Genomic DNA, 19,723 nt, shown 5'->3' on the forward strand with positions numbered 1-19,723 from the left:
GGCAAGAGATAAGCCAAGACAGACATTTGGGGAACTCTCTTAGATGTATAGAGCAGACCAACAAAGAAAAACTTGACGAATGATCTAAATTGGAAATATTTATACAGATGAGTAGGCGCTCAGAGAGTCACAGCATCCGATAAAAACAGGCAAGCATTTCCCCTACTTACTCTCATAGTTTCAAAAGCACAGGTTCAGAGGATCCTGCATTAGATCCCACTCTGTTCCAATCCCCAAGTTTCTGGTCCGACTGTTTTCCTGCAGAAAGTAATGACACTTCTTGGGAATCCACAACAGTCTAGAAATACACCAGCTGGGCTGCAGAGCCGTAATTAGTGGAGCTGTTGTCCCAGGAAACTCTCGTCACCATTTTGCTTAGATCAGAGAGCGGATTAACTTTGACGTCTGTCTGAACCCCGTGCGAGACGCCACTGGTGGTCTGCTCCCTGCAAGCATTCAATCATCACATCCAAGGGAAGAAGGAGAATGCACCGGATAGGAGCCCAAACCAATTTTTTTTCTTAGTCATTGAGATGAAACATGCACCCTAGGACTCTTGACATATTTGATTTGCATTCTGTCTCCCTACATCCCTTGAGCTCTCTCCCTTTGCACGAATACCTTCCCCCAGACCCAAACCTCCTTTGGCTTTCACCAACATTAGCACAGCTGTGAAGCCCCACGCCCTTCGTCTATGCCATGTATTAGAGGTAATTGTTGAAATTTCTGTTTCTATTAGGGCTCCTGGTGGCATACAACCAAAATGGACTCTGACTAACTTAAGTCCAAAGAGAGTTTACTGGAAGCACATGGGGTGGCCTGAAGAATCCAATGAACAAACGAGAATCAGACTGCAAGGGGGAACAACGAGGGAAGCTCCAGGATTACAGGCAAATGGGAGATATGCAATGATCTCATCAGAACGCTAGCAGTGGAAGAAATCCACTGCAACAGTGCTGTCTGCCCCTGTGTCACCATCCTCATGATTCTCATTTCCGAGAGAAAGAGAACAATCGGACCAGGTTGGAATTGTACTCATACTCAGACAACATGGGCTCACTGACTGTGCGAGGCAGTGTAGATTGGTGGTAAGTGCAGGTCTCGCCTGATTTGAATCCAGGCTCTGTCACTTACTAGCCATGTGACCTTGAGTTAGTCATTCTTGCTATGCCCCAGCTTCCCCCTCTGCAAATGGGGATACCTATCCACAGGGGTTGGTGAGTACTAATGGGCAAACCTGTGATAGTGATGGGCGCAGGGGAAGTGTTCTACAGCCTTGATATTAGTATTGACAGGAATACACAGGGCCCCTGGATTTACAGTCCAACCAAGAATGCCAAGATGAGAGGTCATTCTCTGAAATGAACCAGGAGCTATTATTAGGGGAGGCTGAGTAGCCAAAAAGCAATTACTATCCACCGCCACATCTTATCCCTCCACCAGACTGTAGACACCAGGAGGACAGCAGACTCTGCTGTTAATTCACTGCTGCATCCACCAGCACCTGAAAAGTGCCTTGCACATGGCGCCTGGCTCAGTGACCCTCTGAAAACACAAACGTTGACTGCTTCCTCTTTGTTCTCAATCAACCAGTACAGTGCTTTGCCTGGAGTAGGCACACAATAAGTATTTGCTGATTGAATTTGTAGGACAGTGGCGTTCTCAGAAATAGGGAGACTACTGGGATCAAAGAAATGAACTTGCATTTGGTAGGACTTGGTGGCAAGCAAGTGATAAGTAACTAGGTTTTGGTGCGATGATGGTAATAAGCTATACAAATGGCATAGAAGGATATAGATTATTGTTATTTGTATAGATTATAGCCTGGCTGCTGGTGAGACTGAAACTTTAGATCAGCATGAGGGGACAGAGAAATCACCAGTTACTTGCCACATCCCCTTGGAGAGGGGAGTGGTCTATCTGTCCCATATTGGTCCTGTCACCACCTTGGAGGCACTGCTGGTAGGTCACTAGGACATCCTGGCAGTATCCTGGCACTCTCCATACTGGCTTTCAGAGGCTCTGTGGGTAGGGCTCAGCCAGCCATCCTGCCAAGCTTGCTCTTGGAGACAGCAAGTGTCATGGAGAAGATGTCACAGACTAGGAATAATGAGAGCTAAACTCTGGTTCCAGCTCAGCCAATGGTGTGTGACCCTAAGAAAGTTCAGGTCTCCGGCTCTCAGTGAGCTGGTCTATAAAATAGGGTCATCCTTGACTTGCAGCTCATGGAGGTGTTACACAAATGAAATTACACCCTTGGTGATTTCATCCGGAACTCCTTCTGTTGTAAAAAACAGAACCCAACTCAAACCGGCTTCGGTGAAGAGGGGACTTGATTGGCTCATGTCACTGAGAAATCCAGGGGCAGATCCCGTTTCAGGCACAGCTGGCCTCAGGGGCTCAAATACAACATCAGCATCTGATTTCCTTCCATCTCTCAGCTCTCCTTCTGCTGTATTGTCCTCGTTCTCAGTCTCTAAAGGGTGGTCCCCAGCAGCTCCAGAGTCTCACTCCCTTAAGTTCAAATCCAGCATTCCAGCAGCTGGGACAGACTAAGGTTGGCTCAACTTGGATCATGAGGCTGGGAGGATGATCAGGCCTGGGTCCTGTGCCAATCAGTGCCGGTGGCGAGCGAGCTTGGTCAGGCTTGGTTATATGCTTAACTCTCAGAGATGGGAAAATGTAAGGATTGGGGTGGGGGGAAAAGCCCCAGCTTACCTCATGGACTGAGAATGGGAGAGGAGTGGTTTGCCGAAAGATATTCAGGGTACTATTAACAGAAAGAGAAGTGGACATTGGGTTGCAAAAAATGGCAAATGTGCACTACACCTGGGAATTTTATGTCATGTGATATAAAGCATGCATCACAGCTTCCCTCTTTGCTATGAAGTCTTCTGTCCTTACCCTAACAAGCTCCTGCCAGCACCTGAGGAGCGGCCACCTCACCCTACAGTCATCTGTCTTCCTCCTCTGATCTTCTGGAGCCTGCAGGACCATATCACTCATCCACAACAGGCTGCAGTCACGTCATTAGTTATCTTTCTATGTATATGTCCTGTCTCTTCATCCACGTGGCAGGATCCTGGAGAGAAAGGGTCACGTCTTATTTACCCTTCTGTCCCTGTAGCACTTTTCCTGGTGTTTGGGGAACGGCAGATAGTCCATAAATCTGCTGACAAATCGAACACCTGATTTGTATGCTTCCGGAACCACAGAGGTAGATAGTTGCTTGATTCAACTACACAACTACAAAGAAAGAGGAAACCTGCGCTCTCCACACCCTTTCTGAATGATCATAGATCTTTTCTGGACTAAATAATGCTGCTAGGGTGAAGATGAATATCCTCTTTGCTTCCCAGCCCCCAGCTGCTGGTATCATTCTTATTTATAAAGGATTGAGTGAAAGCCCAAGGAATCTTAGTCTCAGCTGCCCAGTACCCCTAGGCAGGTCATAAGCAGACACAGCCCACCTGGAAGGATGGAGGATGGCAATCACAGGGACAGGAAGCAGATGTCTGTCCTCAGTGGCCCCCACCCAGGCATAAGGCAGAGCCCCAAGGTCCCATCAGTGGGACTGGCCGCTGGCTCTCTGTCCTGCGCTGATCCCTATTTACTCCCCATTCTCATTGGTAACCCTGACATCCAGGAAAGGGAACAGGGAGAAAGAGGAGGGAATGGAAAAACGGAGTCAAAAAAGATCTACTTGTAGCTTAGATGTTGAAACAACATTCCTCCCAGAATCAAGCCCTGAGGATCGGGTTTCAGAATCCCCCTGCAGGCCATCCTGGGCCAGGCGATTTGTCCCTTTGTCTCTAATCCCCTCAAACTGCTCCCAAAGAGGTTAAATGACTTGTTCAAAGCCGCGCAGCCAGGCCAGGGTTCCCTCACCTTTCAAATGGGCCGACTGACGTGAGAATTAACTCAGCGTGCCATAGAGAGCATTCCCCTCATGGCAACGAGGCAATAAGGCAGAGCTCCAAGTCGCTAAAATCAAACCGACGAGGGAAGAACGAGAAAGAGTGGTTGGTAAAAGAGGGAGCGGTAAAGGAGGTCTGGAAGGCGATGGGCAGAGCGACTGAGGAAAGAACCAGGCCGAGGTCAGGGCACGGGGCAGAACACGCGCCGCGGAATCGGGCGCAATAAAAGCTCCACTCCCAACCCGCCGCTTACGCTCGGCCACCGCAGAGGGCAGAGAGGGAGCGCGGGGAAGGCGGGGCGCGGCGGCCCCGAAGCCCCGCCCCTCCCCGCCCCCGCCACACACACCCCAGAGGCCCCGCCTATGACTCCACCCCAGTCCCTAGCCCCGCCCAGAGCCGGTCCTCGCCCCGCCTCCTAGACCCGCCCCCGAGGCCCGGAAGCGAAAGGCGCTTGGCTTCTTCCGCCTGGGGTCACGGCCCGGTCAGCGTGAGCCGAGATCCTGAGAGTGTGGGGCGCTCGGCGGGTCAGGGCGGACTTCGGTCCGGCACCATGTCCGGGAACCTGCGCACCGCGCTCATTTTCGGCGGCTTCATCTCCTTAGTCGGCGCCGCCTTCTACCCCATCTACTTCCGGCCCCTAATGCGGCCGGAGGAGTACCGTGAGTGACCTCTGACCCTGCGCGGTGGCCTGGCCCCAGTAACTCCCACCCTCCCCTAGACCCCGTCATCTCCACGTGGGGCTGTGGAAAGAACTTAGCTCCGGGGTCAGGCAGACCCGAGTTCGAATCCTGCTGTAGACAAGTGACTCAACCTCTCGGACCCTCAGCATCCTCATCTATAAATATTTATTTCTGTAATATCTAAAATAAAACTGCCAAGCCTCCTGTGACACGCAAAGGTGGTAATGAAAGCAGTCTTCGCCTATAGGTCGACTCTAAATACTCGTTCATACTCAGTTAATATTCACTGAACGCTGATGTGTCAGGTTAGGCATACACTGGATCGTTTCATTTGCACATTCTCTCTTTGAGGTAGGTATTACTACCTGTTTTGCAGATGGGGAAACTGAGGCTCAGAGAGGTTGTATAACATGCGCAAGGTCACACAGCTAGTAAGTGGCAAGGCAGATTTCCGACCCAGGCCTCCCTGTCCAGAGCTTCTTCCACACACTGAAGCTGGGAATGGTGATCTGGGGGGGAGGCGGGTGGAACCCTAATCACCCTGAGCTGGAAGCTGTTTTATTGCCCTTCATTTCCGCGCCCAGAGATGTCTTTGAGTGGAAATGTTTCAAAGCTAAATTGTTAACCTGGGTTTTTGAGTTTTCCCTCTCCTTTCTCCTCAAATCTTTTTTCGGATTCTGCTGTCTTCCTTCATTTTAAGCTGGTTGTTCACATGACGATGGCGAATGTCCTGGGAGTAATTTTCCTCCTTAATCATTCAAGTCCTATCATTCTAAAAGCCAAACTCTCCTTCCTTGAGACCTATACCTCAGCAAGGATTAGCACTTCGATACATCTGAAACCATCTGTCAGAGAGAAAATATGAGGCATTAGAGGCTCATTTTGTTCTCCAGGAAACCTGAATCATCTGGAAGATGGAAGAGGGCCAAGCTTGCCCCTTGAGAATGTCAGCGGAGACTGAAAGCTTGGCGATTTGAAGGCAAAATCTCCGTGTAAATGCTCCGTCCATTACAAATGCTATGATGTTGGGTTTCTGGAGGCAGAACATTATTTTAAATGCACAGAGTTCCTTGTAGCTTCTTTTTATCAGCCAAGATTGAAATGGCCTCTGTGCGTTCTGCCTTCCAGCCTATCTCCATGCACCGTGCATGGTGGTCATTGTGGGGCTATGTGAAGACCTGCGTAATCTATTTCCATCATCCTTCCTTACTGGATCCCTGCCCCCGGCTATGTTATTACAGATTCTAGAGTTGAACTTGGGACAACAGCGTCTGCTTTGGATCCCACTAGAAAAGGTTGAATTATGAACACTAGAGCAGGGGCTCTCAACTGGAGATTATTTTGTCCCCTAGGGGATATTTGGTTCCATCTGGGGACATTTTTGCTTGTCACAAGTGGGGGTAGGGTGGCGTGAGTGTGCTCTTGGCACCTAGTGGATAGAGGCCAGGGATGCTGCTCAACTCTCTCCAATGCACAAGACAGCCCCCCATGACAGAATTACCCAGCCCGAAATGTGAATGGTGCCGAGGTTGAGAAACCCTGTTCCAGGTCGGATGATCTAGGCATGGGTTTGTGCCGTGTATCCCAATAATCTTATAGGAATAGTCTAGCATCTGTGGTTGTCTGAGTTGTTTGAGACAGACAAAACAGGCCTTTTAGCTGAGCATTTAGTGAGTGTGGCTACAATATCTGCATTTTTAATTGGAAGGCAGTCTATACTTGCCCACTTCTCTGATTCAGTTTTGACTCGGGCCAGCCAGGTGGTGTAGTGGTTAAGTTCCCATGCTTCACTTTGGTGGCCCGGAGTTCACAGGTTCGGATCCTGGGTGCAGACCTATGCTCTGGTCATCAGGCCATGGTGTGGTGGCATCCCATATACAAAATAGAGAAAGATGGGCACAGATGTTAGGTTAGGGCCAATTTTCCTCAGCAAAAAGAGGAAGATTGGCAACAGATGTTAGCTCATGGCCAATCTTCTTTACAAAGAACAAATTTTTTTTTGATTAATTTGGCTACTCTTATCCGAGAGTCATGGCTGATTTTTTAAACAGGTAAATAATACTAAAAAGCTAATATTTATTAGAAGCTTGTTGTATGTCTGGCACTCTTCCAAGCACTGCATATATGTTAACCTGCTTAGTTCTCATAACAGCCCTTGTGGTAGCTGCCATGTAATCATCACTGTCATTTTATAGTGGACAGACTGAGGTATGGAACAGTTAAGTAACTTGTACAAGGAGCTGATGAGTCACAGATCTGGGATTTGAACCAGTGCCCTTAATCACTACATGATGGCACCATACGCCTCTTTAAGGGGGTGAGGAAAGGGGATAAGGCAGATGAGGGTCTAAATCTCATAGTAGATGAGGACCTTAGGGTAAGTTACTTAACCTCTCTGAACCTGGCCTGTTTCCTCATCTGTAAGTGGAGTTTACAGGACTGAATTTACAGGTTTGGGGGTGTATTAAATGAGATAACCGGTATGGAAACACCTAGTATAGTCTTATATTAGGTCTCTCCTAAAAATAAGGAGCCACAAGGGCAGGGAAGTGAGACAGGAGATTTAAGCAGGTGGACAGACCCAGGGCTGGCTGTCCTGGCAGAAAATGGGTCTAGGCAGGTGAGGCATTTGTGACTGGGCCGTGGGAACCCGCTGTGAGTTATTTCAGTGCATTTAACTAGCACTTATTTAGCTTCTTTTTCATTTTTTCAAAACCTGGATTTTAGCAATTACTAGGTACCTGGCACCATGTTAGGTGCCAAGTGTACATGACTGAACAGGACAGAGCACTTCTCTCCATCTCGCCCTTGTCCAAAACACCTCCCCCAACCCACTCCTAGGACTCTGGGTGGGTCTCCCTGCTTCCACCAGGCCCTTACTACACACCCATTCTCAACCCAGTAGCCATAGTGGTCTTTCTGGTTACTTTTTTGTTTCTGATCTCTACCTTATTTGCATTTGTGGTCAGAGATGTGGACTGTGTGATTTTGATTCTTTGATACTGGTCAAGATTTGTTTTGTGGCTTAATACAGGTCAATTTTTGCAGATGGTCTCTGTGTTCTTAGAATGTGTATATTCTCTTGTTGTTGGGTACAGAGTTCTGTATATGTTCCAGATCAAGCTTCTTAATTCTATTACGTAGATATCTTGAGGCCGTGTTATTAATTGCACATAATCTAGAATATTCTGGAGAATTTTTTCCATTTATCGTTATATAGGGATCCTCTTTATCCCTAATATTCCTCCCCAACTCTATTTCAGCTGATATTATTGTAGTTACCAGCCTTCTTTTTGTTAGTATTTTCCTGGTATATCTGTCCTCTTGTATTCAGATTTTATTTGTACTTATGTGACAGTCTCATTGCCAGCCTAAACTGGATTCTTAAATCCAATCTGATAATCTCTTTGAACTGTTGGATTGAGTTCATTTTCATTTATTATGTTTATTGGTATATTTGCATTTATTTTTTCCCATCTTATTTTGTGTTTTTTATTTATTCTATTTCTATGCTTCCCTTTTTTTTCTCTTTTTCCTTCTACTAGTTTGCGAGTTTTACATTCTATTTTTATTCTTTTGTGATTACTATTTAAAGTTAGCGAGTATCTTTACCCTCCCATGAACAATACAAGGACCTTAGAATGCCTTAGCCTCTGTCCCACACGTCTTACGAATTACTTTAGTCCTGCCTCGTGTTATTTCTCCACAAATCAGTTAGTACCATCATTGTTTTATACAGTCACTGATAATTTCTCTTTGTCCACATTCTTTACTCACCCATCCTTCTTGCATTTCATTCCTTCCTAGTTACAATTTTCTTCCTTCTAAAATACATCTGTTGATATTTATTTGATGAGAATTTGTAACTGGGAAACTTTGTTTTTATTTGTCAGAAAGTATATAGTATTCCAGGTCTTCTGCTATGGCTCCTGAAAAGTCTATTGTCATTTGCTCTTCGAGTTTGGTCACCTCACTTGTTGATTAAAATACTTCAATAACGCTCTGCTGTCCTCAGAGTGCAGCTGGTGGAGGATCATTGAAGTGTTTTAATCAGGAGAGCAGGGTGATCAGATTCACTCTGTACAGGCATCACTCTGACTTTATGTGAAGGGGGGGCTGGAGGGATCAAGGCTGGAGGCAAGAAGGCCAGGTACAGGAAGGCCGTATGTCCTGTGGTCACAGGAGAGCAGGGAGAGGTGACTGGCCTGAGCCAGAGTGGTGGTTATAGGACTGGGGAGAAGTACTGAATGTGGGAGCCATATTTAAGAAGTAAACCCCAGGCTGGCCCCATGGCTTAGCGGTTAAGTGCGCATGCTCCGCTACTGGCGACCTGGGTTCGGATCCCGGGCGCACACCAACGCACTGCTTCTCCAGCCATGCTGAGGCCGCGTCCCACATACAGCAACTAGAAGGATGTGCAACTATGACATACAACTATCTACTGGGGCTTTGGGGAAAAAAAAAAAAGGAGCAGGATTGGCAATAGATGTTGGCTCAGAGCGGGTCTTCCTCAGAAAAAGAAGAGGATTAGCATGGATGTTAGCTCAGGGCTGATCTTCCTCACAAAAAATAAATAAATAAGAAGTAAACCCTACAGGGTTTTCTGACTAATTAGCTGCAGGGTGCAGGAGGGAGAGGAAGGAGAATGGTGCTTAACTTTCTGGCTCCAGCTGCTGAGATGCTGGTGCTGGTCGTTAACTAAGAAACACAGGAAGGAATCAGTTTTGGGGGTGAAAGATGCACTAGTGCAATTTGGGACGTAGTGAGTTTGAGGTATCCAGATGTGTTCTCAGAGATTTCCCATAGGCAGTGGGTTATGCCAGTCTGGAGCTGAGATATTGGATCTGAGCTGGAGCTAGAGATGGGGCGTCATCAGCATGTGGATGGGAGTCAGAGTCACTGGAGTAGGTAAGGGCTTCCAGGCAGCGTTCAGAGATTGAAAGAGACAAGCTGGCTGAGGACAGAGTGCCAGTGAACACCAGCATTTGAAGAGCGAGCCATCAGAGAGAGAGAGGCCCTCGAATGAGACTGAGAAGGAGTGGCCAGAGCAAGAGGGTTAAAACCAGGAGAGGCTGCAGTCACAAGCCCGTGAAGACAAGTCTTCATGAAAATGGGGTGTGGTCAGCAGGGTTAGGCTGCATGGAGGCAGTAAGAAAGATAAGTGAAAATATCCATTGGATTTAGCAAAAGAAGGTAAACCTCATTGGTTATTTTGTTAAGAATGCTTTCAGAGGGTTGGTAATAGGCAGAAAGCAGATTATAGTGGATTGAAGAGTAAATAGTGTATTAATTTGACTATTTAAAGATGTGTGGCTGAATGGAGAGGAGAATGACAAAATATATTTGCAACAGGTCAAGGGGTCTAGGGAGAGTTTTGTTTTAGTTTTGGCTGGGACAGATTGGGGAGCCAAGAGAGTCTCTGCACAAAGAAAGATGCTGGAAAGAGAAGTCAGTCTATAGAGTAGGAGGTGGCCTGAAGTCTGGAGATCAGATGGAGGAGGGAGCCCTGGACCGAAGTCAGGACACCTCTTCCTCCAGCTCAGGAGGAAGGGCAGGTATGGATGCAGCCAAATGTAGGTCTGATGTTGGGAAGTTGTGGGCACTTCCAGGTGATGACTTCTGTTCTCTTTGTGACACAGGAGGTCAGGCCATCTATGAGTGCGGCACACAACCCCAGCCAGACTCGCCCTCCTCTCTTCCCTGGGCTTCTGTGACTGCCCTCTCTGTCAGTCCTCCTGGCTTTGATCTTTGGCTCCTGCCTTTCAGCCACTCCTTCTTAGCCTCTCTTGTTGGGTCCTCCTCCTCTGATCATCCCTCATACATTTGTATTCCCCAGGATTCTGGGCATATTGAGGAGAAGCCCATAGTTCTTGGAAGGGCAGGGCAGATGCCCGGTCCTTGAGAAGTGGAGCCAGTGGGAGGAGCCCAGGCCATGTAGAACCTGCACATCAAGTCACTGTGGGCCCATCAGCCTGACTGATGCTGGCCGGCCTGGATGTGGGGACAGGTGGGATCCAGGGTCTCCGCTGGAATAAGCCTCAAGGCAACAGAAAAGAGGAGGAAGGCTGCGTAGGTAAAATAAAGCCAAGGAGATCTTCCATGGTTTAAAAGCAGGCAAGCCACTATCACAGGACTGCCTTATTGGATTTCGGTTGACATTCAGTGTGATCTCCAGCTTCTTCACTAGCTCACCCAGACCTTACTAAGTGTTACGTGGCATACAAGGTCAGTTCTACACGTGATACCTCAACTACTGAAATGAGCACTGGAGATGGCAGTTAGCATTGGCGGTCAGTGGTCCCAAACCAGAAGTATGGGGACAGTTCCACTGTGCTTCTGGAGGGAAGCCCAGACGTTGCTTTTTAGCTTTCATCATGTTGGCACAGTGTGGTTTGTCTGAAGAGCCCGTGTTTAGGGGAGAGTACAGATGCTGTAACTCGAAGCCTGATCTGTCTTTGTATCCTAGAACTAGACAATGATCCTGAATATGCCTTTTAAAGATAACATGCATTTTATACCACCCTGTGAAATGAGACAGAATAAGATCGTTTTCTGTGATCCTGTTCATTTTTAACTTTAATTAGGTGTGCAGAAGCATAAAATCAGAGAGTTTTGCCAGAAACCCTGTGCTCATTCAGTTTCCTCATTTAGGTGACTTGTCCAAGGTCACTTAGCACAGTAATTGCTGAATGGACACTAGACCTTGACTCCCCAACTTGTCTGCTGCTTAATGATGCCCTGTCTCACATGCTTTTAAGACAGGGAGGAGTATTTAACAGCAGAGTGAAAGGTTACACGGAAGAGCTGCGAGGAGACCACAGTTCTCGGAGTCAGAATAGGGTTACAAGAAATCACTTGATGTGGAAATAATTCTTACCTTGGAAGGACATTTTCCCTGTTACATGCTAGGGATTTAGAATATGCTTTTTATTCCTTTCACCATAGAGTCGATTGACATGCACAGATAGACCAAAATCTTGTTTTCTGACCAGCATTGGAAAGCTCCCTAAATTCACCCAGACTCTCTGGTGAGGAAACAAAATAGTTTATGGTGTTGGGAGCAGCCAGTGCTCTCAGTGGCCACTTGGTCCCCCTCAGCCACTGGTTCACACTCACCACCATGGCCACTTGGTTCCCCTCCACCGCTGGTTCACACTCGCCACCATGGCCATTTGGTTGCCCTCAGCCACTGGTTCACACTCGCTACCATGGCCACTCGGTCCTCCTCTGCCACTGGTTCACACTCACCACCATGGCCACTTGGTCCCCCTCTGCCGCTGGTTCACACTCGCCACCATGGCCACTTGGTCCTCTGCCACTGGTTCACACTCACCACCATGGCCACTTGGTCCTTCTCTGCCACTGGTTCACACTCACCACCATGTCCACTTGGTCCCCCTCTGCCGCTGGTTCACACTCGCCACCATGGCCATTTGGTTGCCCTCAGCCACTGGTTCACACTCGCTACCATGGCCACTCGGTCCTCTTCTGCCACTGGTTCGCACTCACCACCATGGCCACTTGGTCCTCCTCTGCTGCTGGTTCACACTCACCACCATGGCCACTTGGTCCTCCTCTGCCACTGGTTCACACTCACCACCATGTCCACTTGGTCACCCTCTGCCGCTGGTTCACACTTGCCACCATGGCCATTTGGTTGCCCTCAGCCACTGGTTCACACTCGCTACCATGGCTACTCGGTCCTCCTCTGCCACTGGTTCGCACTCACCACCATGGCCACTTGGTCCTCCTCTGCCGCTGGTTCACACTCGCCACCATGGCCACTTGGTCCTCTGCCACTGGTTCACACTCACCACCATGGCCACTTGGTCCTCCTCTGCCACTGGTTCACACTCACCACCATGTCCACTTGGTCCCCCTCTGCCGCTGGTTCACACTCGCCACCATGGCCATTTGGTTGCCCTCAGCCACTGGTTCACACTCGCTACCATGGCCACTCGGTCCTCTTCTGCCACTGGTTCGCACTCACCACCATGGCCACTTGGTCCTCCTCTGCCGCTGGTTCACACTCGCCACCATGGCCATTTGGTCCCCCTCAGCTGCTGGATCACACTCGCCACCATGACCACTTGGTCCCCCTCAGCCACTGGTTCACACTCACCAGCATGGCCATTTGGTTGCCCTCAGCCGTGGGTTCACACTTGCCACCATGGCCACTTGGTCCCCCTCAGCCACTGGTTCACACTCACCAGCATGGCCATTTGGTTGCCCTCAGCCGTGGGTTCACACTTGCCACCATGGCCACTTGGTCCCCCTCAGCCACTGGTTCACACTCACCAGCATGGCCATTTGGTCGCCCTCAGCCTTTGGTTCACACTCACCACCATGGCCATTTGGTCCCCCTCAGCTGCTGGATCACACTCGCCACCATGGCCACTTGGTCCCCCTCAGCCGCTGGTTCACACTCGCCGCCATAGCCACTTGGTCCCCCTCAGCTGCTGGTTCACACTCACCCCCATGGCCATTTGGTTCCCCTCAGCTGCTGGTTCACACTCGCCACCATGGCCACTTGGTCGCCCTCAGCCGCTGGTTCACACTTGCCATGAGTGCATATCTCGTTCTTGATCACCCCAGTGCACATCTAGGTGATGTATGTGTCTTGGCAATGGCAGCAAATGGGAGCACTGGAAAAGTATTTTTTAAGTTTTATATCTGCTATTTTAAAAAAGATACTTGGAAGTAATCATCATGGAAAAGTCACAGTGTTGTTAGACTTCCGTATACTTGTTTTGCAGTTGTGCCTTTTTGTTAATTAAGAAAACAAAAAACCTGGGGCCGGCCCCGTGGCTTAGTGGTTAAGTGCGCGTGCTCCGCTGCTGGCAGCCCGGGTTCGGATCCCAGGCGTGCACCGACACACCGCTTCTCCGGCCATGCTGAGGCCGCATCCCACATACAGCAACTAGAAGGATGTGCAACTATGACATACAACTATCTACTGGGGCTTTGGGGGAAAAATAAATAAATAAAATTATAAAAAACAAAACAAAAAAACCAAGCCAACAGAAAAAACCTAAGAATAGTAAAATAAAATCCCTGTTTATCTTTCACCTAGATTTACCAGTTGCTAACATTGTGCCATATTTGCTTTCTCCCGCTATGTATAGTGTATATTACATATCTATACATACATACATATATAGACACACATATATACATATAAAATTGTATGTGCATATAATTATGACTGTTGTTTTGCTGAACCATTTGAGACTTGTTGAAGACATTGTGAGCTTTCATTCCTAAACACTTCAGCGTGTATTTCCTAAGAATAAGGACATTCCCTTATGTAATCACAATACAGTTATCCAGTCTGGGAAATTTAATATTCATACAATGCTGTTATTGAACATACAGTCCGTATTCAAATGTTGCCATTTGTCCAATTTAGGCTGTGAGTTGCTTTTATTTTAACTGTTCGTTGGCAAGAGGAGATGAGGGTAGGGTCCTGAGGTGTGTTTGCACTGGGTAGAACTCTGTTCTGCACCTGCTTTTGGGTTTCTGTGTGCTAGTCCACTAGAGCACCCTCCACTAGTCAGTTACAAGACTGCTGAGGGGGCTGGTGCTTGGGTTACTCTATTCATTTGTTGTGAATGTTAAAGTAACAAGTCACACAGATTTAGTTCACAGTACAGACATTTAATGTAAGGATATGTTTTCCTTTTCAAATACTTAATTATTATGTGGATTCTTTATCTACCGTACAAGAATCAGCCTGTCTGCATGCATTCCCAGTTTTAACAATATACCTTGGCCATTTGACTGAGATAATGATCTTCAATTAAAACTGCAAGTCAGACCACTGCCTTAGCACCAGGGGGCAGAGTCGGGCTTGCTGCGAGTCTGGAGTGGGGACTCTTCTAACTGGCATTGCAAAGCTCCAGGCCCAGTGTTGCAGGTTTACATTTTAATCATTTCTCTCCTGATAGAAACGTGCTCATACTGAAAAGTCAGCAATTAGCTTATCCTGATTTGTTCACGTAGTTAAACCCCTGACTTCTGTGTTGCCCTTTTCCTGAGGTTTATAGCAATTCACTATTTCTCTAATGATGGCAAAATAGAAACCTAGTGTCAGCCTCATCAAGATGTACTTGCTAAATCCTGAGGGACCAGTTTGTTTTCCTTTAGCATATTCTGAATTCACAAATAAAGTGTCTTTGTGTCATATCATGAATTTATATAAGACTGCTTTGGCCTTAGAGTATTTATAAAACGTTAATGGATTAAAGAACCAGAGGATGTAGATAGGATGCTAATACCGGTTATCACTTCCTAGGAACTGGTTCAGCAAATCGGTTTAAATTGCCTATCCAAGCCAAAAAAAAGAGGTGGTTGCATAAGGACGAGGATTATAAAGAGATTATGTCTATTTAAAATAAATCCTCAGCCTTTCTCCAACCTCAGTAGCAATTAGCCAGAAAGTGTGAAGACAGGGATTCCTTCTCTTCCCTTGGTTCTCCATTGCATTGTAAGAGGTTAGAATACAATTAGGCATTCTGTCCTTGCCACCAAAAGTCAACTTCTTTGATGCTTGGCAGTCTGCCAGCTTTTTGGCTTTGGAGTACCTGCCTCTTAGAGAATGTGTTCGGTACACCAGGATGTCTGATTTTCTTAAATCTGTAGGTCTAGAATGCTTGCTGGCAATCCCTTATTTCCTAAAAACTCATCTCTTCCGTCTTCCATAGTACTGGAGAGTGGATGTTTTTGGTGTAGAAAATTATATGTATTTTTGTCCCTGACACGATCGATGACAGTGTACTCTTTTACTCGTTGGCATTTTCTAAGAACATGTTTGAAACACATCCATACTTTGAGACTTACATGTTGACGATGTGGTAGGGCTTAATCCGACAAGAATTTAATGTCTTAGGAAATGAGATCACCTTTTGTGTTGAGTTATTTTAGAAAGTCTGACACCTTCCAGGCTCCATTATCATCCACTCTAGATGGAAGAAGTCTTTTGGCATATCTCGGTCCAGAGGGTCTTGCCGTTCACCTGCTACTTTTCAGAGAGGCCCAGTAAAACCATCGCACCGTTGTCTATAATGAGCTTCATTATGCTATGCCTTCTCTCTGTGTCTCTTAGAATCAGATATCAAGATTCACATAATCCCTATTGCCCAGGGTTTTATTTGCCAAAGCAAAACTTAGCATTGATAAAGCTATCAGGTAGCTCACTTAGGATTGACTTTCTGTCACATCACTGGAGAAGCAAGTTCAATGAATATTCGATTTGGCAAAACCCTGTTTCTTGTACCTTTATGCTTGTGTAACTTTATGGGAATCCAGAGGCCAGAATAAAGAAAATGGCTTAATATTAAGTAAGAGCTAAAGGTAGATTTAAAGAAACACTGTCAGCCTGATTAAAACAAAGGTCTGATTACAACACTTAATTACTATAATTTAGTAGTAAACATCCTTTGGCTCCAAGTCTTTCTCCTGAAAAGCTACCATTGGTTTGTCAAGATACTTAAAATGATAAGTCTTTGTTTTCACAGACCTTGGGTTTATTCTAAACCACTTAGAAAGATGTGTCAGAGTGCTTGAAGCCCACAGACATAAAATGCCCAATTTCTCTTGGCCCTTGCCTGTTGGCCATCTCCAAAGAGATCAGCTAAGCTGCTGTAGCTGAAACGCGCTTACTAATTGGCACAGCACCTGCAATCAATTAGGGAAGCTTCAATTATCCAAAGCAAAGCCACCCACCCAAAGATTAATTTTCTGCTCTACTTCCTATCAAAAACATAGCATATTTAGCTCTGGGTCTGGTCCTTCAATGGAGTACATATGAGACATGTAAACTACATCGTTTTCTTGTTAATTGTACTTGTTCCTTCATTTCAGCAGCTTTCCCCTCATAATATCACGCCCACCGGTTCTTTCAAAATTATTCTTTTTCTGTTGTTTTGTTGCCTTTCCAAAATGCTGAGGTCACCGAGAAAAGATGTTAGTTGGGAGCTTTTCTTTTGAAGTATGGCTTTCTTTCTTTTATTGAAAATACCCAATCCTTTTGCCTCATAGGATCCAACTTCCATAACTTAAAAGCTTTGAGTAAAGCTCTGAACTTAATAGCACTCATATATATTGTTTTCTCGTTGTCCCATGTAAATACAAAGATTTCCACCCCCACTGCCCCTTCCTCCTTTCTAAAGAGTAATTTTTCCGTTGTGTTTCTCAGAGAAGGAACAAGCCATAAATCGAGCTGGTATTGTTCAAGAAGATGTGCAGCCACCAGGTAAACTTAAAAACCAAAACAAAATCTCATTTGTACTATTGCGTTGTGTGGGGGGTGTGTATTTGCGTTGCAGAGGGAGAAATCTTTTTAGCCAGAGGCTAGATTATGATTGTGCTATTTATTTCACGACAGGTGCCACCCCAAGACTTCATTTTAATATTTCACTCCAGAATGCTTTTTGCAAGTTTGTACGTTCCTCTTTAGCATTTGATTAGTGGGCATAAAAAACTAACAAGTGTGCAATTAAATATGAAGTGTGAATAGCTGTTTTGCAGACTTATTTACCAAGTACCTGTTTAAACACTACCCCCATGGGAAAATACTGTTTACTTGTGAGCTATTTTAATTGATGCAGGATTCTGCTTTATACAAAAGCTCAGAAGTTCCCTTTATGGCTGAATGGTTAGTTACTTTAAGATGATCCAAGTTGGCTGAGAATGAGAGGTTTCCAGCTTATTAACCAAAACTCTTGTCATCTGTGGCAACATTCTTATTTATTTATTTATTTATTTATTTATTTATTAACTAGGCCAGATACATGTCTTCCTGTTGTGGGGTAATTTCTGAGCCATTTAAAAGTCTTTCATGGCTCCCATGGCTTCCCAGCCATTCCATCCCAGGGTTCTGGCAGCTTGACCACACTATCTCAAACTGCGTGCAAATTGCCCAACTCAATTCTGATGTCATTTTGTTTGTTTGGGGTTGAGGGAAGTGGTAGGAAGTTTACAAACAAATCCTGTTTTTATTCATGTTTATTTCTATAGGGTTAAAAGTGTGGTCTGATCCATTCGGCAGGAAATGAGAAGGTTATCCCCAACTTTGATGATGGAAGTAGACATCTTCATACTTTCAATTCTGCAGCAAATACAATCAGTCACCTCGCTATAGAACAATGGCTGGAGAAGAAAACTCTATAACACTGCAAATAAGAGTATTGTGCATAGGATTAATATATTTCCCTTCTTAAATATCAAAAGAACCCTGGAACAAATCACACCATGAGGAAGGTTTTCATGATTCACTTTACTTTCTAAAAATGAAGCTCTCTCTTCCAGCTGTGTTTGGAGGCGATCTACTTGTTATTCAGTCTCTACCACTCCCAACCAAGCTGTGATATGAATACAAGCGACCAGTAGTAGAGTTGGCAAGATCCTAGTCTGTTTTGCCATCTTCCAACTAGGAAATTTCAGTGAAAAACCACCATGCTGAGCTGCCTCACAGGGCTCTTTGAAAATGTTCAAGTTGATAAAACCCCTTGAGGACAAGGTACATTGTACTCTTTAAGACTAAACAGTTCAGCCTAACTATCTCGTTGTTGCTGCATGTTGGAAAGTAAATATGAAGCGAGTCAAATGAAATGGGTCTGCATGCATAGTAGAAATCAATGTTGAATTAACAGAAGTGAAAATGTGTAAATTAAAAAGATTTATTTTTACCTCACAATGGTGTAAGGTTTTTTGTAAATCCTTTTTTATAAATTCATGAAATTATACTAAGAAGTATTATTTGACCTGATTATATTTGACTAGATATTTGACTGTGTGCTGTTTTTCAGTTTGTATTCAAGTAAAAATTTTAAAGGTAAATAACAAATTTGTTGAGACAAATATTGATTGAATGTGATTCTCTACCAGGTACCTCACCAGGTGCTGAAAGATGAGCATGAGAATACTTACTTCTTTCGCTAGTGCTTTGTCTGGCCCTTTACTAGATTATATGCTTTTGAAGAGACTCATCTTTTTCATTTCTAGATCTCCCAGAGTACCTTGCACATGACTGTAGGCTCACTTTAGATGAGCTGCCTGATGACATAATTTTATTATTGTCAGCTGGCACAATTATGTAATTACTGTCAAAAAGAAATAAGATTGATAGTTCCAAAACCAAAGTCAACATTTAATTGACTTAGAGTTAATAACCCAATAAAAGGAGTTGACAAATTCAGGGTACATTTGACCACTATTTTCTTTGGAGGGGGCACCAGGTAGTTGTGTCCCTTAAAGTCAAGCATTCTGTGGTGTTTAGTTGAGATTTCTTTATGACTGAGGCAAGCGCATGTACCATCTGCTTTGGAAGATATCCAGGCTAAGTGGCTGTGTTTGAGTGTCATAGAGAACTTAGGGGCCTCAACTGCCTGTTTGTTGGATGGAACAGATTGAGTTTAGTCTCCTGAGTGAGACCTCTGTCCTGGCCTTGACCCTGCCCTTGGTCCACCTCTTTGCAAAGATAAAGGGGCTCTCTGTCCTGCTCAGCTGCCTTGGTGTTCATAAAAGGATCACTCTTCATGTTGTCAGACGCGTAATGTCAGAGTCTATGCTGTCCACACTTGACACAGTCAGGTCGTAAGAGATGCTGCTCATGAGGACTGGCTGAGGGCCTTACAGTTCATCCACATGGTTCCCAGGTGTGCCTCCAGGGTGATAATGAAGGCACTCAAAAGAGGAGATATTAATCAAATACATTTAGGAAACATAGAGTTTAAAGTTAATTAGGTTTATTTGCTTCTAATTTGATGATTTTCAAGAGAGGCATAACATTTTCCAAACGCATTTGATCACGGAACAACATTTTTTATGGATTATTTTCTGGGACTAGTGACAACAACAACATCCTTTTGTGGAAATCTTCCTCTAGACCAGTGGTTCTACAACTTTTTGGTCTCAGGACCCTTTAATACTCTTAGAAATTTTTGAGAATGCCAAAGTGTTTCTCTTTGTGTGGGTTACATGTATAGATATTTACTGTGTTAGAAATTAAAACATGTTTTAAAAATATTTATTAATTCATTTAAGAATATCAATAACAAACCCATATAGGTTAATATATTTTTGTGTGAAAAATTTATTTTCCAAGACAAAAAAGTAATTTGCAAA

The 19,723-nt window shown here is 45.3% G+C and overlaps 1 protein-coding gene across 1 annotated transcript; it reads left to right on the forward strand.

Annotated features, from left to right (window-relative positions):
• The first annotated feature begins 4,389 nt into the window (after nt 1-4,389).
• On the forward strand, nt 4,390-18,384 carry SMIM20 (small integral membrane protein 20). The gene is made up of 3 exons (XM_004418956.3): nt 4,390-4,576; nt 16,794-16,850; nt 17,615-18,384. Exons 1-3 carry the CDS (start codon nt 4,468-4,470, stop codon nt 17,650-17,652), a joined length of 204 nt encoding a protein of 67 aa, XP_004419013.1. The 5' UTR covers nt 4,390-4,467; the 3' UTR covers nt 17,653-18,384.
• Nucleotides 18,385-19,723: the final 1,339 nt, after the last annotated feature.

Source organism: Ceratotherium simum, chromosome 8, assembly GCF_057802395.1.
Source record: "Ceratotherium simum simum isolate JZ-2026a chromosome 8, ASM5780239v1, whole genome shotgun sequence".
NCBI classification, from domain to species: Eukaryota; Metazoa; Chordata; class Mammalia; order Perissodactyla; family Rhinocerotidae; genus Ceratotherium; species Ceratotherium simum.